The following is a 27,951-nucleotide window of genomic DNA, read 5'->3' on the forward strand; positions in this document are numbered from 1 at the left end:
TACATAGAACTTGTTTGTTCGGTTAGAACGTACAACAATATGTTAATTTCTATGTCCTTTATATATATATATATATATAAAATATATATATAATGACTATATTATATATATAATATATATATAATATAATATATATATAATGTATATAATATATAATGTATATATAATGACTATATTATATATATAATATATATATATAATGACTATATTAGACAGGTGTTTAGAAATCACAAACAACAACAAAACAAACAAATTATATGTATTTATAGTACTGATACTAGGAAGTGAAAATAAATAAATTAACACGCGGCTAAAAAACATCGACATAGAATTCGGGATTATGTTCTCGTATTATACGATAATTTGTTAACGATCTATAAATTATTTTATATATTAAATATTCCAAGAAATATTGCATTTTGAATATTTTATGTATGTTTGCATAATATGTGCATTCTGTACATTTTGTATTTTCCAATAATGTATAAATATTCGCATTCTAATAATACTACGATTGAACAAGTAAGTAATTATAATCAGTAAATCTGACAAGTAAATTACACCAAAATAATAGGGTGATTATTTTTGCTTTTTGAGACAAAATCAGATTTTAAAAATAACTTGCAGGGCTGTTTTAGTTATACTGAATATCAACAGATAGCGTACAAATCGACATAAAATTATAAATTAAGTATGACAGCTTGGATTAATAAAGTTAAATTATTATAATCTGGAATTGTCCTTGGATAAGATCAGATTACAATTGATGTAACATGATTATATATCATAAAATTTCGATCATATATTATAATTATGCCTACCATATTTATATTCTACGAAAATACGAACAATATGTTAAAATTTATGTAATATCTAAATAAAATAAAACATACGGCTCTGTACGAGGTCTAATAAGTTTTACATTAATAAATTTGCAATAATCTAATGTTACACACATTTAAAAACTTTAGACTTTCAATTCATTTACCTTTCCAAAATCATCCGTTCGCATATTGCATCTAACCTCCATGATCTTCGTATTATTCAATAATACTCGCATTAAATGTAATTTTTTTTTGGAATTGTTTTCCTTTTGAATTGGAATATAATTTGGTATAACAAACTTGGAACGGGAAGGTTGTTCATCATTGAACTTCAGCGCCACGATGACGCACTTACTATGCGTTCTGCAAGTTGTTGACCAGAGGTTAGGTCCACTGTAATATCCAGTCATAACATAAATAAATTCTAATGATGCATCGTTGACTGTTACAAGTGACAAGGGGGGAACGGGGCAAGAATGTTGTCATTTTTACGAAAAATTTCTCTGGGGGGAAAGATAAGAGATGGTGTGCCGACGAGCGACGAAATGGAGGCTGTTGAAGGATATCTGGATGCGAAAAACCAAAGTTTGATCTCGCAGTCTGACACTGAGCTAAAGGAGTCCGTTTATGGCAAGTTCATATTATAAATCGAATATAAATAGAATTCTCATTGAATCAACTTATTATATTGCTTATTAATAACAGTTTCTATAGAAACCCTTGTTTAACCAATAGTCGTAAACAAGTTAGTAACAGTACACCTATTTAATGACTAAAAATTTTGCTAAAAATTAAGCATCATTGACATTACATATTTCGTACCTGCAGTTGTATAAATTTCACTTATAAAGTTTTTTTTTTTTGTTTTTTTTAATTAATCAGAAGATGGGTAATATATTTTAATGCAAAAGGATTCACTAGCAATCCATTTATTTTATCAAAACTTACGAAACTTAAAATCACAGATTTGTTAAGGACAATCAAGGATCCAGAGAAACCACAAACGTTGGAGCAATTGGACGTTGTTTATGAAGACTGTGTTGAGATTTTGAGGCAAACTCCCAAAGGAGTTTCTGTAATTCGTATTGAATTCAATCCAACAGTGCCCCATTGTTCTCTGGCAACATTGATTGGTTTATGTATTAGAGTGAAACTAGAACGTCATTTAGTAGCCCTTTTTAAACTAGATATATACATTAGGAAAGGTGCACACTCTACAGAACAAGAAAGTGAGTACAATCAATCATTCCATATATAACAATTACCAATTTATCTTAATGTATATTAAATGTTTTACATTTCAGTAAATAAACAAATAAACGATAAGGAAAGAATTGCAGCTGCCATGGAAAATCCTAACTTGAGAGAATTGGTAGAGAAATGTATTCAAGAAGAAGAGTGAAAGCCTAGCTTTTTTGTGGTGCATGGGTTTCATTAGGTTCAATACTGCTCATCTATAATGGGTTATCTTCATACAATATTAGTATATATAATGAGGAAGACACAAACACAACCTTTACTTTAGTGCAAGAGAATGTATTAAAAGAACACATTTACTGAGAATTCTAGTGTATATAAATACAATTTTATATTTAATTGTACAAAGTTAATTATGCTATAAATATATGTATAGCACGGTTCTGTAGTTACTCTAAATGTGACATTTTATACACATATTTCAAATCTTGAATAGAAATCAATTACTATAAGTTCAATTGTACATATACTCGATATAAAAACGTTTTTTATTCAACAACCAATTTCCATTGGTAATACGATATTATAATAACAATACTAAAAGTGATTCAAATTGTTGTAAATTCTGTAGTAAATATACTTTGTATAAGAATTCTTTCCACTTTATTCAACAATTGATTCCCATTATCTTCTATTACTAAAAATAATCAAAATAGTCCAAATATTATAAAAATTCCTATAAATTCAATAGCAAATATACTTTTTTTCATTTAAAAACAAATTTCCAATATATTCTAATGCTAAAAATAATCCAAATATCCTGCTCATTGTAAATATATTTGAAAATATTCTTCCTCTATTCAAAAATCAACTCCTAGAATTGGAAACAATTCAAGTATAAAGATAATCCAAATGTGACAAGAATTCCTATAAATTGCAAACATCTTTGGTTCACCATTCTTTCTTCATTAAAAAATCATAATAATACTAGAAGTAATCCAAATAGCAATAGATACGTTCATCAATGAAACCTAACGAGTCTGAGCAAAGCTAAACAGCGGAAGGACAATTCCTTAAGGAGAATCCAATTACCAGCTACGGATTGCAACGCGAGAAAAACGAATTCTAGCTCCGAAAGAGTTCGAGGAAGCTCACACGAGTAACGGGCAAGAGGGAAGCGACCGGTGAGAGGTGCCGGGACAAGATGGGAATTATCCAGGGCCCCTTTCAGGCCCCCGGAGATGCTCCCCAGACACACTCGAGTGGGAAGAATCTGGGTTACTCGAGCCAGAAGGGAATGTGGGCCGGCTATATACCGGTTGCTTGCTCGTACATCGCAGTTCATTCTTCTTTCTCGTCGCGATCGACAAGTCGTAGACGAGCTTAAGTACGTTCCCCATTGGCCTAAGCGAAACCAAACTAATACCAATCTATATATACGAAAGAAGTTCTAGTTATACTCTTTCGTATCTTAGTACCTTTATTGACAATTTACTCCTGTCATTGACTTTTTGGGTAGAAGATCGTCAAGGGTGAACAAAGGTCAACAAAGTGTCCAGAGGAAGATTCCCTTTAGGTAAGTGCACCTGGAGAAATCGAAAGCGACTTCATGAATCGAACGGTCGCGTTGCTTGACCCGCGCTATGACTCTTCGAGCTTTCTCTTCGATGGTCCTATCTTCTAACTGATTTTCGCGCGTTTCATCGCGCGCATTATGCCCGCAGTAATGGTACGTGATGGTTCATTGCGAGTTCAACTATCATCGATTCTCATTGCTTTCACCTTTTAATAAAAATCTTGGTGAATGTATCGTCCCATGTATTTAAAATGTCACTGAATTGTAAAATAAAGTCAATGAAATTCTAAAATTTTTAACGTATATAAATTGAAAATAGTATTGTAGAATTTATGCAATATAGCAAATAAGTAGCATAGTAAAAATAAGATAAAATAATTGTAGTAAAATTATAGTTCGATAAATTCATTTTAACTAATTACTAAATAATCAATTGGTATGTGATTGTTTAGAATTTAGAATTTCCGAGATTCTAATAATGACGTTTCAAAATTTAAATTTTTTATTTAAAAGATTTCCAATGTTATGATAATAAAAATATAAGTTCTATCGCTAAGTAATGACATAATAAATGATTATTTAATAAAAAAAAATAAAAATTATTTTTTGTCATAATATAAAATTTTGGGGAGAGAAATTTGAACAAATTTGATGCGCCATTGTTCGAACCTCGAAATATGTTAGGTTAGCTAATAATAAGATATTATTTACCAAAATTGTCGTGGAAAATTTTTGTATGATATTACGTAATGAAATTAGCAAAGCCCAATTTGCGATTCAGTTCTTTGTTTCGATATCAAATTAAAGCCTCCATTTTAGCAAACAAAAGCGTACATAATTGATACCTTCTTAATTAACGACGCACTCTCAATCACCTTTACTTAATGATTTATGCTCAATTAGCTATTTCACAGTTCTTCATACGTGCCTCATGATATTGTTCTCGAACCTTTTAACCAAATTCACACTATGTATGAGATTCCGCTCATTAATTCTCACGCTTTCCATATATGTATGCATAGTTTAAGAACAAGAAATTTAGCTAATAAATACTAATTACATCTTCTTTGTTCTTTGAATTCAGACGTAGAAATTATTAACAAGGAATTTTACTGTTCATCTTTTATTCTCTAAGAAGAAAAATTTCTGCATTATCTTTCGCTATCGTTGCTTGCCTCATCTGAGATTTTAGGTAAACACGTTTGTTTTGAAGATCACTCACTTTCTCTCTGATTCGTGAGAGGCGATGGGGTTTATCTTTGCGAAGGTATATACTTTCCTTGCGTAAGATTTCCACAAGTCTACGCAACGATGCAACTTGTGGAACACGTGAAGTATTACTTCGGCCGAGAATTCATTACGATATCCTCCGTAAAAGGAGAAAAAAGAAGCAAACCAGCTTTTACGCTCGCGATTTCCATCACGAAACCACTTGTCCGACTGAATCGAAGAGAAATTCTCTTCCTCATTGAACACGCTAAGCAAAAGTTTCTGAATTAAAGATCAATTTTTTTCTTAAACTAATACTTCCTTATTGAACCATCCAAAAATGATAGCTTACATAAAAATGTTTTCAAAAATTATTTTTCAATTGTTTAAAAATGCCTTACATAATAATAATGCTTATATTAATAATAGAAGAATATTGTTGAATTACATTATAAATGAATATTTAAATTTTTACCATTTCCATTCTTTAATGTAATTGAAAATAATTAAAAAATGGCAATTAGTCCATCAGAAAGTTGAAAAAATATTATAAGGCAACTTAAAAATTGTTTGATGCATTAACTGTTCATTGTAAATCATTCTAAATTACATTAAAAAATCAATGTTCCAGATACAGCTTTATTTCTTTCTTAATATAATAATTTTAATGTAATTTGAAATAATTGAGAATTTACAATTAATGCACGAGCAAATTTAAATCATTGTAAATTACATTAAGAAAAAAAATAAAGATGTAAATGGAACAGGTGTCACCGGTGACCCACATGTCATCAAGAACGCATTTGCATAAGCATGATTTTAACACACAAGTGAGAATACCTCTGCGTATGTTGACGTTGAATATATGGGCACCCATCGATGAATCCATAATTTCGTTCGACATACAGTATACATATACTACCAAAAATTCATGCACAAACGAAACATGTCACAAAGAAATAGAACACGGATGAAGTAACGATCCTCGATCGATCTGGATCGGGCGAAAGTCGAAATTGAAGCGGCACCGATTTTCTTTATCCTCTTTCTTTATTACTCCGTCGAACGCATTGGCACGCTCCTGTCTCGTTTTTGTATCGTTGTACTCGTCCCGAATACGCGTATGCAGCGGGCTTACAGACAGACGAGGAGCCGTTAAGAAAGACGTAGAGCACACAGACGACCACGTAAACCGGACGATATAAAGCCGGCCAGATAACGGTTCCACGAGCACATACGCGGATACAAAATAAAGCCACGATCTCTCCCTCTTTCTCTTCCTCTATTGCCAACGTACTTCTCACCCTTTAACTAGGGATTAACTTACACCTAACCCATAAAATATATAAAAATATTAGACAATAATGCGAAAAATATAACTATACAAGTCTCAATGAAGTTTTTGAAAATATTATCTTGTATTGTTAAATATAAAAGTCGCAAAAAATATTGGCATTGGTATTTATGTATTAAGTACAAACTAGATCCGACTATATATTATGTTATTTGAAATGTAGAAGTCGATTAAAAACATTCTTTATTAATGGTATGTATTTTTTGCTACATTTGTTTGTGATTAGATAGATCAGTGTGGCAGGAATTGAAAAGTGAAAAATACACATAATATTTAATGTAATATCAAATATCAAATATGTGTATGGTACTCTGAAATAAATCTCTGCTTAGATTTCATTTCTATGCACAAAATGCACACATGAAATATCCAAAGTAAAATAAATATTCTAATAGGTAAAACAAATCTCTGCTAAGGTTTCATTCTTTTTATTGTGTTTATAAAGATATGGATTTCTATGAACATCCTCATAATTAGTAGATTCGTAGAATTAATTCGTAGAATTTCTTAATCTCTTCGTGACAGGATAACAATAAAATTCTTGCGCAATAGATAAAAAAACATTCTGTCGAAAGTCTCATCCGGTATGTCGAGCCCGTTTAACACCTTGCTTCCGGAGAATCCTCAACGAAAGCGTAGGGTCGTTTAATCGTAAGCCGCAATTGATAAAATGATTCATACATCGGTCACAACTCGTTTCTTCATCTCAAAACTCTAATTAGTGCAGTTCGTAACTTTCACATATAATTATTCTGCTGCTTAGTATTAAAACAAGAGGATTCAAATCTTATGAAGATAATTAAATCCGTGGAAATTCATGAGGAGATGACTGGAATGCCGTATTGCGTCAGATAATCATTGAAATGACTCTTATAATTCAATTAATCAAATATTAGCTCTAACTGAGAATTATGCAAATTTGCAAGACCGGTGACCTTTTAGAAATATATATATTATATGCATTACATGAAACACAGGTTTAAAACAAATCTGAGTATGTACATAGAAACTACAAAATACTTAGAGCAAGTATATATTTCATAGAAATCATAAAAGTATTTAAACAAGCGATTACTTATTATATGTATTAATAAGACTAAATACTTGGGATCATCTTTAACACTTACTATATTTAAAATGATTACACTAATCTTTTAGCAAATATATTTTTCCAATAAGTACTTTGAAATTTCATACATCTTCAGATTGATTTCCAATTTTGCCAATACAATCATGGCAATCGTGCCTCATTACAGTCCAAATGAAATTTCAAAATGTAATGTCAATTATGTAATACGTACAATACATACATACATGTGTTCTGTGGTAAAAATTGAAAGACTTTTGTGAGCGATTGTACATTAAAATCTTCTGCGGTCGAGGATTGTTTTGTACACGAAGTTTCTTAGTTATTTAGTTTATAATTGAATTATCTCTTCCGGGATAGCATTAGCATTTCTTCAATCCAGGTGAATGACCGCTGACACTAATTTTTAGCGAAAGCCACGCCATTAAGTGCGGAGCTTCATTAAGTCCGCAGCGGCGTGGAATCCTAAATAAGAATCATTGTTATTCAATATGATAATCGAACACGAACTGCTTAACGCAATGGCGGTACATTAACTACTTCAATTATATGAATTATGAAATGGAAAGTACACTGATTGCAAAAGTAAATGTAATTATATTTTAACATGAAAATGAGCAACTTCCTTCTCATTAAGTCATAAACTTCCATCTTAAGGAGTTAATCTTCTTTGAATGGTCGCTTTCCAGTAGATTTTTTGCTGATAAAAAGATTATAAAACGTAGAAACTATTTAATTTTTGTGTATGTATTTTAATCAAAATACCAAATAGCTAATATCGGTATTATGCAAGATAGAGATTACATCTGCTACATTCTCAAATTTCTAAACAGATCATATTTCTGCTTACTATACAGGGTAAATATTATATCAGTAATTAATTAATTCAAAGGAAATGCCGTCGATTACAACGTGATATTAGATCTGCCATTAGAAACCAATAGTGCCTCTGTATTAAAATAGAAATGGCTACACGTATATGTATATGTGCAAAATGAAAACACGAGACTGTAATAAAGATGATTAAACGGCATTGCGTTTGAATTACCTGTGCAATTTAAATCACATTATTTGAATGTAGCGCGACTTTTGAATTCTTTCAAAACCCAAAGTAACATGGTAATTATCAAATTAACTTTGATTCTGTAGAAGTTAGATTTAATTCTAGCCAATGCATTTTATGTGTGTAAAACAGAAATCAACCCAATTCCCAGTAGTTTCCATAAAGTGTCGTCAATCTGCATACTTAGAAACTATCGTATTAAGCACAAGGAGTTTGAAGTTCTTATATCTTCTTCTAGTTGTTTGTCAAGTTGTCAGTACAGATAACGATCTCACGATCTTCGTGAAATTATGTTTCTTCGTACTATCTACATTCTAAGAAACATCATCTCTTACGTTACAGAACGTTATTGAGATAATTGCTTCATATTCAGATAGCCAGAGCGGCTATTAATTGCGGATCGTCCGACGTTTTGTTTTGTCGCGAGGACGATTTAGAAAGTTGCAGCAAGGCAATAAAGGCCTCGAGGAAAGTCGGCGGCACGCCACAAAAAAATAAAGACCTGTTGCAAAATCCTCCAGCATTTTTCTCCATCACCGTCGTGAGAGATCCTTTCCTCCTTCGTAGCTCATAATTCACCGTTGAAAAGTCTCCTTTCACCCTCGACAAAGATTCGTTCCCAAGAAACTTTTACTCGCTAGACATCCGACGCTAGAAACCATGTTTTCCTGGAACATTCGCTATCTGTTATTTTTCCATTAAACGAGGTCGCCTCGGATATTGAACTTCTTGAATATAATATCTTTTCTTTAATTGGATGTTAGGCGCTTCTCAAGTAGAAAAATATTTGGATTATTATATCAAGTATAGAGATCTGATTGTTTTTTCTCTTTTTGTCCAGGAGCAACAAATATGAGGGCGATATGGTTTATGTTGGTTCTCGTCGCCGTTGTGGTGAATGCTCAACGCCGACTAGCCCTGCCTGATCCACGAAGCTGTGCTAACCGTAAGTGTTCATTAACCATAATACATCTTATTTTACTATTTTTACTGTAACATAATGAATGATTATTTAAATATTATTTCAGGAGTACGACATGCTACTTATAGGGACGCTAGAGGTGTTGCACATTCATACTTCTTCAGTTGGGAGCACCAACCGACTAGAAGCCTTGAAGTAGACTGGCTAGATTCACGTAATATCTGTCGCAGACACTGTATGGATGCAGTTTCTCTTGAAACGCCACAAGAAAATGAATTTATCAAACAGCGAGTAGCAAGAGGTTAATTATAGAAGAGAATGTTATTCTCATTATGTTTACACTTTGAAGTTTTCTTCATTTCTATCTTTATGTAGGAAATGTAAGGTATATTTGGACATCTGGACGTAAATGCAACTTCAATGGCTGTGATAGGCCAGATCTCCAACCGCAAAATATCAATGGATGGTTCTGGTCAGGTTCTGGAGCTAAGATTGGTCCCACCACACAGCGTAACTCTGGAGATTGGAGTCACACTGGTGGATATGGTCAAGCACAACCTGATAATCGTGAAGCTGCTCAGGTAATTTATTTTTGTATTTTCTTTTTTTTAATTTTTTCTTTTGTTCTGTGTTTTTGATAGTTTTATAATACATGGAATTATGTTACAGGGTAACGACGAGTCTTGTTTGTCGATCCTGAATAACTTCTACAATGACGGTATCAAATGGCACGACGTAGCTTGCCATCATAGGAAACCATTTGTCTGCGAAGACAGCGACGAACTTTTGAATTTCGTGCTTTCCAGAAACCCTGGCATTCGCCTTTAAAAGCTTCTTTTTATAGCTTCTGTGAATTCTTGAATGTTCAGTACCTAAGATCTCTTGATCAACCAAGAATAGCAAGGAACTTTTCTATTTCTTGACTTTTAATTTATATGTCATTATGTATCCATTATAATTAAAAACTAAATTAAATCTCTTCATTCATTCACAATTATATTCTAATGAATTTATATCCTTGAAATCAATTAAATCAATTGAATTAAAATTTTATCAATTAGATATTAAACAATCAAGAATTGCATTAGATTTAGATTAACTAGAAGCTGCATATATCTAAGTTTAACTTTTGTACCCTTTTTCTATACAAAATAAAAAGCATTTGCCAATAAGTTTAAAATTGTCTCTTTTTGTCCTTAAATCTTGAAAAGTAACACAGTTTTGAATTTTTAAAAAACCTTTATTTTATCCTGTAGTACCACGCAATTTACACCTTTATAGCATATTTCCTTACAGGGAAAGCGTATAGTTTACGCATTTCTTTCACAGTCTTTTTTTTAGCTTGGTGAGGCGTCAAAGCTCTCCTAAGAGCTCTAGTTTTCTTTGGCCTCAGATCCAAAGGCTTGTACTTGTGATTTTTGTACAATAAACGCAAGTTTTCCTTTTGTTTCTGATGCATAATAATGTATACCCTAGCTATTGCCTTCCTCACCACTCGGCTGAAATATAGACAAAACAAAAATAAAAATATTAACTCATTCAAATAATTTTTTAATTGTTTAAAACACTTAATATTACTTTTAAATATATTAATTGAAGATATGAATAAAAACTTTTATTTTCTGTAAAATTGAGTTGAATTATATATATCTGACGAATATAGAAGCTATATTAAATTACTACATTGACTTTATAGTAATTAAATTTTTAACTAAAATTAAATTTTGAGGTAAAGTAATAAAGGTTTTGTATAAAATATATACATACATTTTCGAAAGTTTAGATGCAGCACCACCAGTAACTTTTGCCACACGAAGATTTGTCAACTCAGTTTTGAGCTCTTCCAGCTGCTTGAGCAACTCATTTTTGTCTTTTGTCCTCAGATCAGTACACTTAACCTTACCCTGAAACGACAACACAACACTGCTCTTTAAATTGCACTTTTACACATTTCGATAATTTCAGCATTCGACACATGTTTCTTTTGATGCTGCTGCTAATGAAAATTTATAATACCTCCCTAATATTGATTGTCAATCGAAACGAAGTAACATTCAATTTAATTAATTAACATGTTCAAAACATAATTAACATACATAAAAACGAGTGATCAAGCGAAAAATTTTTATTTAAAAATAAAATGTTAAATATCTTGTTAATATCTTGAGAGGTTATGCGCACGCTTGTCATCAAACGCGATTCCGTCAACAAAAATGTTACGATATCTTTACAAAAATCGCAATGGAAAATACTGTAATCAAATAACTAAATAACAATTATGAAGGATGTTTTAAATAAAAAGAGATTTCCTACAATTCACTGACCATCTTGCGATTACTCCTCTTCAACGGAAAAAGGAAACAAGAAAGAAGATCATGAACCAATAAGAGACATTACCACGTGTCTCTAGTGAATAAGTATCGTATTGCGATCTTAGCGTCCTCTGTATTTCCTGTATTTTACTATATTTGAATATATTTATACTTCTGTTAAATAAAATAATAATTTTTCTTACTTTTCTTTAAAAAAATAATGAAATTAAGATAAATTTAAGTTATGTTATATACTTAGATTATTACAAAAATTAATATTATATAGTGTAATAACTTTTATATTATCGCTTATACGGTAACATCTTCCACAGTGTTGCAAAGATTTTTCAGATTGTGAATAGGATTTTCTAGGTTATATTTGAAGAATTAAACAATTTAAAAGAGTATTTTCGATAAAAATTATGGCAATATAAACTGAGATTGAAATGTGATTATGTTAAATGATTTATATAACTGGACAGAATCTATGGATTTAAAATTATTGCAAAATATTAGTACTAATATTAGTATACTTGTCATTATGTTTTCGTATATGTAATATCAGAGTTGATAATACAAAAATGAATAGCATTATCTTTTGTTTACTGTCAGTAGAGATTTTTAATCATATTTCCTCGTCTTTGAGAAATATTGTTATTTAACCTTTTTAATTTAACGATGAATTTTGAGGACGATACGCAGAAAGTTCGACGTTTACTTTTGGACGAAGCTCTTGCAAAGGTAGATTCTTAAATAAAAATGAAGAAACAAAAGAATTCATTAAACAATTAACTCTTTATTTAACTTGTTCTATCACAAATCTAAAATTAATTATCTTGATAAAATATTTCACAATATAATTCTGTAAATTGCAAATTAATATGTATTTAAAAAATGTGTAATATTTTTTAAGGGAATCCAACAAAATGAGGAACAGTGCAAAATATGGACAACTTACAAGAAGGGTCATCAGAAAGTTGCAGAAACGTTGCAAACTTTCCAGAAGGATTTATATGTAAACTGTATGGTGCCAATTGGAAAACGAGCACTAATGAAAGGCAAATTGATTCACACAAATGAAATACTTGTCTGCTTGGGTGATGGATACTTCGCAAAGTATAGTGCTTCAGGCGCAGCTGCCCTTTGTGAAAGAAGAATACAAAGTATGATCAATATATTGTGAAATAGCAATAATCTATTAATAATTAGAATTTAATGAACGATAGTTGTAAAATTTTCTTCTAGAAGCTGAAGAAATGCTAAAGAACTTAAACAAAGAAAGAGATTTGTATGAAACTAGGATGATGATGATAGAAAACAATCTTTTTGAAGATTATGCTGGTGGAGAAATTGTGGAACATTGGAATGAAGATCAAATTACAGAATGGAAGAGTAATTATTCTCATCTCTTCTTTATGAATAGATTTATATATGTATCTAAATATCCTTTAATTCTTCTTACAGAAAAACACAGAGAAAGGGAAAGAGAGTATCATCAGAAATTAGCCAAACTTAGACAAGAAGACAGGAAAAAGATAGAGACAGAAGATGATTTATTTAATAGGCTTGATCAGCTTGAAATTGAAGAAGAATTAGCAGATGAATTAAATAGGTACATTTATAAACACTCTAATTTCTGAAATTCCTGAAATTTCGAATTTTCTTTAATGTTATTCTCATTAATAGATTAGGAGATAAAGCATATGAACTTTTTGGAGCAGAAGAATTGGAAGAAGGACAATGTTATTATGAATCTGAAAGTTCCTCTAATAGTGAGGAAGAAGAAAAAGAAGATGATTCTAAGGAAGATAACAAACAAGTTCCTGATTCTGATACATATCAACATAAAGTCAAAACTTGTAAAGTTAAGAAATTGGTTTCATTCGCAGAACCAGAAGATCTTTCAAGAAAAGAAAAAGAAAATTTGATGAAAGAAAAGGAGAAAGATTTTGAAGAAGATATTCTTCGGATAGAATTCACTCACTCTAAAAATAAATCAGTTACAAAATCGAATGGAGATTCGATAGAAACACCTGCAGATATTTATAGATTACTTTCTAAACCTAAATCTATCTTGAAAAGATCACCAAATGATTTGCCTCCTGAGCAGTCTGCTCCACTAGAATATAGCACAGAAGACGAGGGTGAAGAAAACGAGGACACTGTTAAACCTTCAGTTTATGAAACTGTAATTCATAAAAAATATATACAATCTTTTAATATACAAATCTGCTTTATAATAGTAATATGAAATGATGGAAATATTTTTATAATTTTTAGGTAGTGAAAGATATCAAAGAGAAGAACACGCTAGAAGTTACAAACGGAGCTTTAGAAAAGATGGAAAAGAGTACCAATACTAGGCCTGTTAGTAAATTCAAACGAGAGCGTCAACGAAGACAGTGACATATATAGAATTAAATAATTGTTTTGATATTTTTTCAATAACAATTTTTAAAATACTTTATTAATCCAAAGTTATTAATTTTTTATTAGGAATATATAATTATTCAAGAGCATATAATAATTATTCAATCTGACGAATATAAAAAGTGTAACTTGAGAATGGATTAATGAAGAAATTATTTTTCATTTTTAACCTTGAGATCTTGATCTATTGTAAATACTTATTTACGATAGGAAATTGCGACATTTTTGTTAGGATACCAATTATTGTGACGATACACTTGGAGAGGCAAATATATATTGTCAACTTTCTATAGTCCATATCCTATAGATAGGATATTGATAGGACCTAATTCAAATTTGGCGCTGTTTGCCTCTATTGTGGTTAGCTAATGATGAATTTCGTAACATAAGTACGTAGTTAGTAATGATCACGTTCTCTTGTTAGGTAAGATTACTTCTATAATTTCGCATAATCTTTCTAAACTTTAATAACCTTAAATAGTGAAAGTGCAGAATAAAACTTTACATGAAAAGGATTATATAATGTTGTGATTTGAACACTCCCTGAAAGAGAGGAATAGAAAACAATTTACATTTGCATTAATTAAATATTACAAGTGACTATATATGAAACAATTGATTTTTCATTGGGAACGGTCAATAAGATGTTAATACATTTGTAGGAATTTGAATGTAGGAATATAAAAAATGCGGAAATATGTACAAATTCGACAATGTAAAAGCTTAGAAATACAGAAATGAAAAATTTTAGAGCTTCCGTTCCACAATCCCACAATATCAAGATAAATTATATCACATAATTTCATACTGGTAGATGGTATCCTAATTTGGCACGAATTAGAAGATTAATCTTGAGTCATAGTCGACTTGATATTGACATTATCTAGCATTGTTTTTTTCACGCTATTCACGTCCTTCATTATACGTTATTCGGGCCTCCGTAATTGCCACAACATATTGACATTCCTTGGAAGAAGAAGCTCGAGAACAATCTCGAGTACAAATTTCGTAAACATTACAAAAGATATCATACATCAGATACTATTACTAGTATAAACTTATAGTGGAAACTCTGATTATCTCAAAAAACTTTAAAAAATTTTTTGTAGTATATTCCTGACAAAAAAACATTAGAAAATTTTTATATTGCATTTTTAATTAATTCTTAGAATTGAAAAATCTCATATTAATTTTATCCTATATTATTCATATATTATTATTTTTAAAGTTAAATAGGATACACATGTGTGAATAAAAAAAAAATAAAATAAGTGAAAATTTTACAAAAAGTGAGGAGTTGTTACATTCGGCTTCTGAGAAGCTCGCGATTCCTTTCGATTCATCTTTACGTAAAACTGACTTGAAAGTGCTTAAGCACTTTTATATGCATCCTTGATTTACTTTCGATCTCGATGTCAGATCGAAGGGGTCGCGTGACGCCAACTATGATGAAATAATGGACTTTTTGTTAGGCGCCCACTGGGATGATGCCTTTTCTTCGTCCAGTTAATTCATTATTCACATCACGCTGTTTCACAACGAGATATGGTAACATCAAACCATATACATATAGAGGAGAGAAAGAGGAGATCGGTCAAATTGTGCTGAAGGATGCGTTGCGTAAAATTGAAATGAATTTAGAGCATCCTTTGAGCGCATAATGACCTTGTCTATCATGCTTCAGAGAGAAAAAGATTATCTAAATAGATCGTCTGCAGAATCCTTTTTAATCGTCTGGAGAAAGTAGGAAGATCCTATATCATTTGTATCATGTTTTATCTTCTTATTATCTACGTATAAATTCTACTATGATATCTGAAGAATTCTGAAAATGGAAAAATATGATTAACGTAAAAAGCTGGATCATAATTTGTATAATTTTACTAAATTAAAAATCTTAGTCTTATTTAATAGGAAAAAATTGTAAATCTTTTATATTTCATTTTCATAAATAATTAATTTCCTATCATTCATTACATCTATGCTACGAGGGATCATGATAACAAAGATATATAATATCAAATAGTATGAGTTATTAACCATAAATTAGAATAAAATATAAATTATAATAATACCAGAAGGTAATGTTTCTTTTTATAGAATTTCTTAACAAAGATAATGCAAATTTGTACGTTACGTAATAAGGGTGGGACCAAATAATTTTTCAGTGAAACAATGAAGTGGCAACTTTTCGGTAACTAGAGCACGAATTACCCCGAAATCTTCTAAGAATTGTTAATTAAGCAAATAGTCCCTAGAGGGAGTATGTGTTTATCGCAACGCAATTGTTTCCGTTCACGTAACGGCGAACAATCAGGGAAAGGTTACGAAAGGAATCGAAAGTGAGAATTCGCACACTAAATAAACAATAAACCGGTCTTGATTAGGTTTATTTGACTCATTGATCCGAGAGATTAGATCGTAAGCTCATGATTACGCCTATTGTCCTAAACAAGATTAACGATTATTATTAATTTCGTTGCGTTTGCCTAACTTCAAAGAGGTCCTAGGACATGAAAAACTGTTCTCAGTTGTTTGACTGGTGAATGACTTAATTAATTACCACTTCTCGATGTTATTCTATAATTTAGAAGAAAATTGTCAATATTTATCTATTCATACTCATATGTCAAGTAAAATTTCACGCCTTAGAAATTATAAGTATAACTAGTAGAATGTAAAACTATTATGATTGTGGATTTATTACTTCGTTGGACCAACCATTTATAGAACTGCATTGTCCGACCCTTCAATTAGGTTAATAATGTGCACTCTCAGAGTATACCACCATGGGAGGCATCCCATAAATCACTCAAATTAGTACCATCATATTTATTACTAATAAATTATTAGATTTTCTTTCTGGTAACCTCGATAAACTGAAACAAGACTATAAATATTGCTTGAATGAACCAGATAAATAAAATGTCATCATTCACCGGTTGAGAAGAAGCAGGATTCAACGGAGATGAATTACGAAACGTGATTATTCACAGTAATGTAATAACATAGTCGCATAGGTGAAATGACCAGTTCGAAAGATAATTTTCACGCCATTCAAATACGGAGGATACTTTCTAAATAAGACCGCGTGCCGATCTTGTCCCATCCAGCGTTCGTTTGCGTTACACATTTGCGTTAAACACAAGCTCGTGCCATTCCTTGACACGCGTCGTTGCATGTATAATATTATTGACCAAGATTATGGACACTCGCGGAGATGCGTTGCGGTCTGTCAACGATGGAATAAATAAATCTCCCTCTATACTCTGACGCAACTTCGATTGTCTTCACGGAGTAGCAAACACTCTATCAAAATATTTTTTTTTGGCGTGTCAGGTATATAAGATGGAGATATAAAGCATTTCATTAGTATTCATACATAGTTATTGATACTAATATTAATATTTAACAGTAATACTAATTTTAAAGTACAGTAGAGACTAGTTCTAATATTGGTAATCAATCTAATATCAAATTAAAAAAATGCAACAGGTGAAACGAGATTACGGCCACATAAATGTTAACTATCAGTACATACTTTGCACATTCATTTATCTATTTATGCACTTCAGCTATTCATTTCTTCTATCTTTAAATTTTTCAAATATTAATAAGTATTGGATTTTTCTATAAACATAACTGAAGCTAAATTTTATTAATTCATGACTTGTAAATAACGCTCGAAAATAGGTGGTCGTATTAGTATAGTACCGCTTATTATACTGACATTTGGTACCTCTTTTAAATATCAGTAATTACCTTAATTAGCTACTTTCATAACCAACTGATCATCAGCATCATATATTCCAATCTAATCCTCGACCATCAGTCACTCCTAATTTTTTCTCCTTTTAATTCATTTCATAAATCAACTCGATAGAAGAAACCGGTACAGATCAGATCAAGTTCGCGACGTCAACCTCGACCCCGACTTTTTCCTGATGCGTGCACATACTTCTTTAAAATTCCAGATGCTCGACACTACAATACCTTCAATTTACCAAAGATAGAATACGAATGAAATCATTTCACCGCTTCTCCTTGTATTAAAACAACATAACCTAAAATTGTGCGTCATTCCCTAGTATGGTATGAGGATATGGGAAGAAAATTTAGAGAAGTGTTACGCCACGAGATTAAGAGGATGGACAATGGTCCTGTGTCTTAATTAAGGCCCGATTGGCTAATTAGTCCTGATGTTAGATCCGCTGGAAGGCTGTGTCCCACGCGGTGAAGTAATCAGCTTTCTCCGCTCTGGAAGACGCGTTCCTCTCATACAGTAGCGCCGCCCCAAAATCGCACATGCCAGACACCTGAAACAATGGGAAATAAAGCGCGGGCTTTCCACACGGTTGGCGTTCCTATGTGAACTGGAGTACAAGGAGGGACCCCCAGTTTTATACACGGGGGAATATCCACGCGGATCATCCTCGTACTGGAGAAGGATCCGTGCCCGACAGGAAATGAATCTTTGTAGGCGTAGGCGAGCTCTCTATATAAGCCAGCTATAACGCAAAACGTCACTATAATTCAGCATTCCGTACGGTGCTTCGGTTTTCTGAATATCTTCCGACAGTATGGATAGAGTGGTGCGACAGGTAATCAGGAAATTCACCGAGGAGTGGAATTTTTGTTGGTGCTGGTGCTATTCCGCTTCGCGAGTTCCGTCGTTGTTGACACGTGAGGAGTGATCTCAGGGACGCATTGGGTGGTCTTACAGACCTGTTGGTCGAGAATTTTTCTGATCAATGGATTTAGTAATAGTGGACGTTTTGGAAATTTTTGCTTTGAATGAGATATTGGCGATGAATAGTTGATCAAGGAAAGATAATTTTTACTATAATTTGATCACTTCAATTTTTTTAAGCCTAAAATTTTTAAAAGTTACAAGTTTAAAAATTTATATTTTACATTTTTTTTTAAGTTTCAGAATTCATAATTTTGTTTAATATCATTTTTTAATATTTAGTTGTTTTAATTGCAATTGACAATTTTTTTAGTTCGATTTAGTTTTTTAAATTCAAACCAAAAATTGTTCAATTCTTAAATTTCCAAATTTTTAATTTTCTAAATTGCAAATATACGGATTTTGAGATATTTTATAACTTTGGCATATTGATAAGTGTTCCTATTAAGAAGACTGCAAGATAATTAATTAATAATGTACTCTTAAGCAATATTATTTAATCCACAAATTAGCAAATTGCATGTAAAATTAACGTTAAATGCTTGTGGCAGTATTCCATGGAAATCCTCAATCTTCTCAGTCTGTAATAATTCTCTTTAAGATAACCTAAATTACAATCCTTTGCTCTTTTTGTCCATAATTACCTACTTTCACATGGTTCACCAATTTTCTTATTCTTAGCACTTGTGAATAGCATAAAATATTTAATTACTATTTCCTTTGATAAAATTATTAACACTTCCATAGACTAATTTCACTTACCGTCGGTTAGGTCCATTAATCTATCAAACGTCAAGGATGCGTTAACATATTTCATTTTTAAATCTTTTATATCTTCAATTTTCAAAATTTCAAATTTTTAGATCTTCAAATTTATTATTGTAAAAGAATATTGAATTCAAGTAGTTTTTACGCATTATTCCACAGTTTGTTCCTTTATGGTTTAATTACAACCTAACTTAAAACGCTATAACTTCTAAATGCCCACTTATACTTATATGAATGTACACTCCACTAACTTTATCAACCATCCCTCTTAAAAACTGAGTTTCTCTTAAATTCCAATGTAATCAATTTCAAGTTTTAAAACTAGTTTCTAGATCTAACGTATAAAAATTTAAAGAAAAAAGGAAGTTTCTTCATTTTCTAACCGCAAATATTGCAAGTGCAATTTACTAACCCCAAGTGGTTCGACCACCGTTGACGCTGCTTCAATGGAGTGGGAGAAAATGATCTGGGCGCCCAGTTGGGATGAATAGTTAGATCAACGTCATCTTACGCGATCAGTACTCCCCAGTGCGTGAAGTGTAGTGGTTGTCAGGCGCAGTTGGACGTTGTATGGCTCATTTTGTAGATACACAGTAGGCTGTTGCATTTCATTATGTAAGTGCACTTGGTCCCGTGTAATCATCTCCGTTAATGCGGCGCAGGCACGTACGCTTTACACGGGAATATAAATAACAACATATGCGTTTCGCAACCGGTTCTACGTGCAACTATTCTAACCTCGCGTTAAATGACATCACGCACAACACGCTTGACTGCAGCTACAGCTTGTTACGAAAATCAGTGTCCCAGAGGGCGCTATAAAGATCTTAAACGTGAAGATTCAAGTTAAAATCCGAGATCCAATGTTGATACATTTTTGGTATGATGTTGGTCGAGATATCGTGATCTTGTTGTGTATTTCTAATTTTGTAGTGACATAAGAATATAGATAAAGGAATTTTTGTTAATATATTAGAGTAGAGATACGTCCATCGTGTATGTAGGTTAATTTTCTTACAATTAATATCTAATAACTTCACGCGCATATAAGGCATATTATACACGACAGATAATCAGCTTTTATAATTAGCTATTTAGAAAGACTTTTCTCCTTTTTGTCTTTTACGTTATGTAGTAAACAATGGTACCCTTCGCCGTATAAATCATTGTCGATTTTCACTTCTTAACGATGTATTTTAGAAAAAAATTATAGAACATTGTGGAATGTTAATATGAGGTCATTATAATATAATGAATACACTAATAAACATAGTAATAACTGATTTTGAAAAATTAAGTCATTTTCCAAAAATTATTGTAATAGCATATACACATATATGCCGGATTGCTCAATCATTTGACTCATCAGAATAATAGCAGATAGAGAATTCCTTTGTTTGTAAGAAAATGAGATAAATATAACTAGAATAATCTTTCATATCCTGGGCAGTCAATTAAAGGTGAATTCCATCAAGTTTCTCGTACAATGGAATTGAAAATTCCATTTCCAATACTTCCGATTGTGTCATCTATAATAACCAGAACTGAAGAAAAATCCTTGAACGAATACATAATTATTGTAGAGAATTTCAAAAAATTATAAAGAGCATTAAACTTATGTTATGTAACAAACTTGAGCACAATTTGATTAATTTAAAATAATAATAAAAACAATTACAAGAATTTCACAATTTTAATGAATTATAAATATAATCAATGGTTTGAAAATTTGGAAATAATAGATAGTTTAAAGATGAACATTTTTACCCAATAAACATCTATCTAATTGTACCTTATTTTTAACCAAAGGGAAAATGTATACTTCGAACATCGCGCCTCAGAAAATTGTATAGCGGACTGCCTGATGTTAGGCGTTTAACTCCTTTATCGTTGAAGCTCCATTACTAGAAAAACAGAACAAAATAGGACATATATTTATTGAACAAGAAGTGTCTCATTTATTATCCTCTATAATATGTTACTCAATTAACCTATAATTCTGAAAAAATTTTATTATTTATTAATTCTTTAATACCATATGTAACATCTCTTGGAATTTAAAAGATCATTTCACAGATATAATTAAGTCGCTGTTGACTTATTCATGAACGAAAGTTATATTTCTTATTTCACATCCGGATGAATTTGTGCCCAATATTCTGTTATTATATTGTTCAGTACACAATACAGCGAGCGTGACTGGTGGTCTGCGTGAGTTTGAAAAATTTGTTTCCTTGTAAAAGGATACATATATAACAAGACGATTCTTTAACGAGAACTTGTTGTAGTCCAACGGAACACAGTCTAATTCTTTCGTTTTCATCTTTCTTCTTCCTTTCCCGCAATCGCGCTTAATCTGGCGCTGATTTTGAACGCGGCGCGACATGACGCAACGGTTCCCCCTCTTTTGCGCACTCGGAGGCTTTCTCACGACAGAAACGGGAGGAAAATGCTGGCTCACGACTCCAATTTCTCGCCTACGCAACGTGAGCTGCCTTGATCATCTCGCGCTTTCGACGCGACGCATCTGTTCTACGCCTGGGAATCTGTCTGATACCTTTCGAATTAATTATTCCTTCGCGCTACTCCTTTATTACGCTATTAACGCTATGCGTTGTGATTATCATGAGAGAATAGCAACTTGATAATATTATTGACAATATTATTATTAGTAATATTTTAATATTTAAGAATCAATAATTAGGCCAATGCCGTCTTATTGAGATTTGAGACACTGATAGGTTTTTAAGTTTTCAGATAGATTTCCGAAGGTTACCTTAAAATACTCATCTACCTTTAGACTTTTGAAACGTACCATAAAACATAGTCACTGACAATGAGTACTCTTACTCACTAGTTACAGTAATCTTTAACGTACAATCCAGAAATATCAGTAGATCTCTGAAGTAATTCTTGAGGTGTATCCTATAAATATTCCTCAGTGTCTGATGTGATTAACTAGTCCTTAATTTCCAGTTAACTCTCGCCCTCATGGTGAGCATAGGAATTGTGCAATGTGAACCACCATTGAATACCCAATACGGTGTCCCAGGGAATTATGCTGGAAGCAACAACAACCATGGAACGTCTGGTGGAAATGGTCTTGGCAATCATCATTACGACAATGGGAACGATAATGATTACGTCGATCAGGTAAGCTGCAACTGTGATCTAAAATAAATCAATCTACACCCCTTGTAAAATTCTACTAACCATAAATCATCAATCTGAATTCTGTCAAGATCGCAGAATGATGGTTAGATATACATAAGATGGTTGGTATAATTTATTTATTACTTGCCATTTAAGATCTCTTCTTTTGTGCATCTAACGATCACGATTGCTTAAACTTAATTACCTTCTTCTTGGGTTGGTTTCAGAACAAGGAACAATTCGCTGTTGCGATAGAAACTAAATTACGTTCTCTTTAACGATTGATGCTACCCTAAGGAAATTCATTTTGGCGTTAGAAACACTGCATTATTCTAAGAAATTGCTGTATCAAACAATAACCGATTTTTTAGAATATTCCTTGATATTGAAAACAGTTTTGTTTGATATAATAACGTAATGATATAATTCAATATAACGAAAAATTACAAAAGTATAAGTATTATATTAAAAGTAAAAAATAACATTTCTGTTCAGTGTATTAATATTTCAATAACATAGTGAAGATTATGGAGAATATAAAAAATAATAAAAAAAATATAGAAAGAAAGTTGAAAAATGGGACCTGTTTTTAACAAGATATTACTTACCAGTTAAATGAAGAGATAACGAAAAGGAAATTGATCTTGAACGATTTAGTTCACTAAACCGCGTTACTCATTGATCCATTCATTCTGGATTTCCGCCATACTGTTTCATAGTAGAGGCAAGGGTTGCAATAGATGAATAGATCTGGGTTAACGCTGATTCTACAAGTAACATTGAACTTTGTCGAGCACTCAATGCACGATCTGCTTACGTAAATGTAGAATGGATCGACCGGACATCGATTTTGCACTTTAGTTTTCGCCAGATAGCATCTCTTCTCTTTCTCTTCGTTATCTTCTATCGTGATATCCTGAAAGTTCAAAATGATTACTTATTAGAATTTGTAAAATTGTTATTATTATTTTATAATACAAAATCTAATTGTTGAAAATTTATAAAACTTATATGTATTGTAATTTCATCTTCAATTTATTTTTGTTTATCTATTAATCTCCTATGGTAATCGCCTATTTCAACTGTAACAAGAGAAGAATTATCGTAGAATCATTTAAAGGAGATCTCAGACCACTCGTTTCGTAGCGCTATTACGGGAATTTATGTTCTTCATAAGCACTTCAACTTCGTTGCGACAGAGAACAATAACCACTCCTCGAGTCGCTGCAACACCGATGAAATTACATTAACAGAAAATGGCTACGCTTATCCAACAAGTGTCCAACAGGATTTAAAGCCTTGGTACTTCAAATACATTAGCATGAATTTCAACTCAGAAATATCCCTAAAATTTTATTTTCCCTAGAAAAAGTTTTCAAGGTTTGATTATGATTTACTATATTTATTATGTATGTATTATACTATATTTGTATATAACGCGTCTTATAACGTGAGATTGATAGTTCAGGAGAGAAGAGATGATGTGTGCACGTAATGGGACAGGATAACATACTATGGTAGTTGGATCCTTCTAGACGACCATAAGATGAACAGCACGTGATTGTTGGAATCGTTGCTCTACGCACTCGATGGGTAAACGAGTTTATCATGTATGAAATCAGGAATGTTGGTTGGCATAACTTTCTGCGGGTTCTAATGGAGGATAAGCGTTGGCGAGTTAAAGAGAACGCAGAACAAATGCACCCGGATTGGTTGAAAATACTGAAACAAATCTTTCACCAAGGAGATGATACGTCTGGGAGGATTTTGGATTAAATTGTATAAAGAGATATACAACAGGAGAATTTTCTGCAGTGAAAACATTATTTCGAGGAATTAAAAGAGAATTTTTTCTAAATACCGATGATTCAGAAAAAGATAATCTACGAAAAGAATATTTAAAATAAAGAAACGTTCCATAAGAAATGAAAAGATATTTCATAAAAAAATATTCCACAGAGAGATGATGTATATCATATAATAAATATTTCAACACAGAAACAATCTGATCTAACAAAGTATTTCATAAAATAACACAAATAATAATTATATTCAGAAAGAATATCTTCAGCATCTACTTATAATAAAAATAACTTCAACGAAGAGGAAACAGAAAACTGTGCCCATGGCACTATTCCAGGTTCCGGAAATGGTACGTGGGCACCGGAATCCCGGTGTTCCACCATGAAATGTTATACATTCATCCTGTTATGTAGCATGACGTAAACTTGGTCTGATGTAACAATATTAATAGGGTGAACCGCGACCGTAGGCATCATCCGTGGCAAATCGTTACTGCCGATTAGCTAATCATCTTAAGAATCTAAACGATCCGGTTATGTGCATTTGCGCGGTTCTAGCCGCGGGGTCGAACGGCCTGGCGCGAGCCAGATTAAATCACAGTCGCCTTCCTCCTTTTGTTGTTTTTCTTCAGTCACTTCGTCTGCACCACTTCTCCTTAGATGAAAGTCCAGCCATTCGGTGTAACCACTTACATGGTGTAACTCGAGCATTTAGATCATCCTTTTTTTTTTCTTATGCAAGTTAAATACAGTATTAAGCCAATTTGGTAGTGTTGTGTGAATAACTATGAACATTTTAACTTCTTCAATAACCATGCATGATAGCTTATACTGAGTCTGTGGTTAGAAAATTTAAATTAATTATTGGTGTAATGATAGGAGTAATAAAATGATAATAATAATTTAGAAAAGTTACTAGGAAAATAATACATAATAATACAGAGAAGTATCATAATAAGAATAACAGTCTAAGAAATTCTGAAATTATAATAATCTTCTATATGTGTATTTATAGTGAACAAAAGAGATTTCAAAGAAATATTACATTGGCAATAATAATAAACATAATTGTTACATAATGGAAATATATCAATTTGAGAAAGTATTTAGACAACTAGGTATCAGCATCTCAAGGATTAGTATAATAATAGTAATTCAGAGAGATGATACAATTGACAAATCATAATAAGTTACTATACCAGTTAAAGTGTAACACTTTCTAATGTCTTCTTCACATGTTGCATTCACTTAGAAGAATCTATTGTTCCACATCAATCACAAAAATTATCTAGAAAATCAAAAGGAAAGTGATGATGAAACTGGTTAAAATTATTATATAAGCAAAAGTTATTGGAATTATTTATCATCTAAATAGAAAAATAAGATTATATAAAAAGAATATAATAAACAGTTCCAACCATTCTAATGGCATCTTCATGTTATCAAGCAACATAAGGAAGACAATAGTCTAATAATGAAATCATTGAATTAGGTTAGGAAAACATTCAAAGCGGTGATCTGAGAAGCCACTTTAATAGAAAGTCCGACAACAGAATCCGTGATCGGCACCTAACATGCAAATAAGGCTCGTGCGTGCACAATAGAGATTATAGAGTATAACGTCTCCATTGTTTATGCGTTACTGTTATTATTGAGATATCATTAATCAAAAGTTGACCTAGAATTAAATTACTAATTAAAAATAAGATACAGAATTTTCAACATCAGATTTCATTCTACTACTTACATGTTTATAAAAAGATAACTCCCCTAAATCTCGAATTTTTATGTATATAGAATGTTTTAAAAGAAAAGGTAAATCGAGATGAAAGAATAACGATGATAGAGAGTTAGGTTTGTTTCCTAGCAATAAAGTTTCAAAGATACGAATTTTGGCATCTATGGACAGCAATACACTTTGTCCTAATATTTTCATAGTTTTCTTACTTAAAATATTAGTCTCTCCTTCATTGACCTATAATTATGAGATGTTCTGTAAAATTATATGCCATTGGTATCATCAACGGTATCGAAGACGAGATATTTGAGAATAATCCTATTTCATTTTTACTATTAGTATCATGTTAAGAAGAATATAAACATCGTTTCAGCCAATGTCCTACGAATTCGGATATGCAGTGAAAGATCAAGCAACCGGAAATGATTTTGGCAGACGCGAGAGCAGTGATGGGGAAACTGTAAGAGGAGAATACAGAGTTCAGTTACCAGATGGCAGGACACAAATTGTGACTTACACTGCCGATTGGAGGACAGGTTTCCATGCAGATGTAAGATACGAGGGTACACCAACCTATCCTGATCAGTACAACACTCAGAACAATGGTTATAATAACAATAACAATAATAATAACCAGGGTGGTGGCCAAGGTTTTGGCTTCCATGGTAATAATGGAGGTGGAGGATACAACGCAGGCAATTTAGGTAATTTATGATTCCCCAGGTATACAGCTGTAAATAATTAGAGGGTTATTTACCCAACTGAGTTGGGTAGTTCATAATATTATTTAAGAATCATATAATTTGGAGGAGTTAATTAAAACTAATTGTTACATTTTGTGGTTGAAGGTAATAATGGAGGCTACAATTACCAAGCACCAAGTGGAAGCTTCAACAATGGTAACAATTATCCCTATCGATTTGGCTCCAACTCGTTGGACAACAGTTATAACAACTTTGGAGCTCGCAATAACTATAATACGCGGACGCCATCGACGACGTACGGGCCAGCCTTTAAGAAGTGACTTTAGTACAATTCCTATTGTTAGCATAGGATAAGAAGCGTCCGTCCTGTAAGATTAGCGATTTTGTAATAAAAACTATTTTATCTTTTTATATTTGTGTTTCCCAAATTTTCTACTACAATCCCTTATCATTATAAAAGGTACGAGAAAACTAAAAAAAGAATCTGATAATAATAATAACAATAATCAGGACTACTTAAGAAGTGTTTTAAAGGATATTCAGACATAATAAAAATATTGAAATACGTAAAAAATAAGCAACACGGTATGAAAAATATTATAATAGCAAAAATAATTGAAATAACGAAAGCATTAAAAATATTACAGAACATTTGAGAAATGAATGCTCGTACAATGAAAGGTACGTAACATAAATTAGCAGTCTCAGAATCAGATGCGATCAATATAGGAAATCCAAATAACTGCTGTCTATCCAAGAGCTTCGTTGATTATATAAATAATATTACTTTACCGTAACTGATTGTATAATTACTGATTTTCTCACAGTTGGTGAAATCGCACATTAATCGAGTTGGCGTCATGCTGATGTATCGAGTAGGTAAGAAGAACGAAACCTGATTGAAAAATGTTTCATTCCTCGCAGAAAAAAATAATCTGGATACGTTTTGAGAAGCATCCGTAATGGATCGAGTTTCGATCGATGTTATTTCATATTATGTCACCAGGAAGCCTGAACATGGCACGCGCTTGAGAGGACGCTTTCTCTGATATTGTAACATCTAAATTGCGTCCCAGATGAGATTCCACGACGTGTCAAAATAGTCAAGTACACTAAACTGAC

At 32.0% G+C, this 27,951-nt stretch overlaps 5 protein-coding genes and 1 long non-coding RNA gene across 11 annotated transcripts; 4 read left to right on the top strand and 2 right to left on the bottom strand.

The window, feature by feature from the left end:
- The first annotated feature begins 1,178 nt into the window (after positions 1-1,178).
- Positions 1,179-2,670, top strand: LOC117242552 (MIP18 family protein galla-1). The gene is made up of 3 exons (XM_033509331.1): positions 1,179-1,454; positions 1,790-2,053; positions 2,129-2,670. The coding sequence occupies exons 1-3, from the start codon at positions 1,301-1,303 to the stop codon at positions 2,224-2,226; spliced, it is 516 nt and encodes a 171-aa protein (XP_033365222.1). The 5' UTR covers positions 1,179-1,300; the 3' UTR covers positions 2,227-2,670.
- A 150-nt stretch (positions 2,671-2,820) lies between these two features.
- On the top strand, positions 2,821-10,418 carry LOC117242550 (L-selectin). 2 transcript variants are annotated; one of them, XM_033509330.1, is made up of 5 exons: positions 2,821-3,597; positions 9,152-9,256; positions 9,339-9,533; positions 9,608-9,813; positions 9,902-10,418. In XM_033509330.1, the coding sequence occupies exons 2-5, from the start codon at positions 9,163-9,165 to the stop codon at positions 10,058-10,060; spliced, it is 654 nt and encodes a 217-aa protein (XP_033365221.1). In that variant the 5' UTR covers positions 2,821-3,597; positions 9,152-9,162; the 3' UTR covers positions 10,061-10,418. The 2 variants fall into 2 exon arrangements, with proteins under 2 accessions (XP_033365221.1, XP_033365220.1); XM_033509329.1 differs by lacking the exon at positions 2,821-3,597 and having other exon boundaries at positions 8,726-9,256.
- A 33-nt stretch (positions 10,419-10,451) lies between these two features.
- LOC117242554 (60S ribosomal protein L35) lies at positions 10,452-11,699 on the bottom strand. Its single transcript, XM_033509338.1, has 3 exons — positions 11,557-11,699; positions 11,000-11,136; positions 10,452-10,731 (listed from the first exon to the last, which is right to left on the bottom strand). Exons 1-3 carry the CDS (start codon positions 11,557-11,559, stop codon positions 10,500-10,502), a joined length of 372 nt encoding a protein of 123 aa, XP_033365229.1. The 5' UTR covers positions 11,560-11,699; the 3' UTR covers positions 10,452-10,499.
- A 135-nt stretch (positions 11,700-11,834) lies between these two features.
- LOC117242555 (unconventional prefoldin RPB5 interactor-like protein) lies at positions 11,835-14,492 on the top strand. Its single transcript, XM_033509339.1, has 6 exons — positions 11,835-12,285; positions 12,458-12,707; positions 12,790-12,936; positions 13,009-13,156; positions 13,231-13,732; positions 13,825-14,492. Exons 1-6 carry the CDS (start codon positions 12,223-12,225, stop codon positions 13,948-13,950), a joined length of 1,236 nt encoding a protein of 411 aa, XP_033365230.1. The 5' UTR covers positions 11,835-12,222; the 3' UTR covers positions 13,951-14,492.
- A 1,564-nt stretch (positions 14,493-16,056) lies between these two features.
- LOC117242409 lies at positions 16,057-20,427 on the bottom strand. Of its 2 annotated transcripts, none has more exons than XR_004495256.1 (2): positions 19,845-20,427; positions 16,057-18,290 (listed from the first exon to the last, which is right to left on the bottom strand). It is a non-coding gene; the product is annotated as an uncharacterized LOC117242409 (long non-coding RNA). The 2 variants fall into 2 exon arrangements; XR_004495257.1 differs by having other exon boundaries at positions 16,057-18,699; positions 19,845-19,962.
- Positions 18,529-27,242, top strand: LOC117242408 (N66 matrix protein-like). 4 transcript variants are annotated; one of them, XM_033509025.1, is made up of 4 exons: positions 18,529-18,575; positions 22,409-22,585; positions 26,499-26,829; positions 26,974-27,242. In XM_033509025.1, exons 1-4 carry the CDS (start codon positions 18,555-18,557, stop codon positions 27,147-27,149), a joined length of 705 nt encoding a protein of 234 aa, XP_033364916.1. In that variant the 5' UTR covers positions 18,529-18,554; the 3' UTR covers positions 27,150-27,242. The 4 variants fall into 4 exon arrangements, with proteins under 4 accessions (XP_033364916.1, XP_033364917.1, XP_033364918.1 ...); XM_033509026.1 differs by lacking the exon at positions 18,529-18,575 and adding an exon at positions 18,597-18,734; XM_033509027.1 differs by lacking the exon at positions 18,529-18,575 and adding an exon at positions 19,922-20,047.
- The last annotated feature ends 709 nt before the right edge of the window (positions 27,243-27,951 follow it).

Source organism: Bombus vosnesenskii, unplaced genomic scaffold (assembly GCF_011952255.1).
Source record: "Bombus vosnesenskii isolate JDL3184/JDL3185 unplaced genomic scaffold, Bvos_JDL3184-5_v1.1 scf7180000016274, whole genome shotgun sequence".
Classification (NCBI taxonomy): domain Eukaryota; kingdom Metazoa; phylum Arthropoda; class Insecta; order Hymenoptera; family Apidae; genus Bombus; species Bombus vosnesenskii.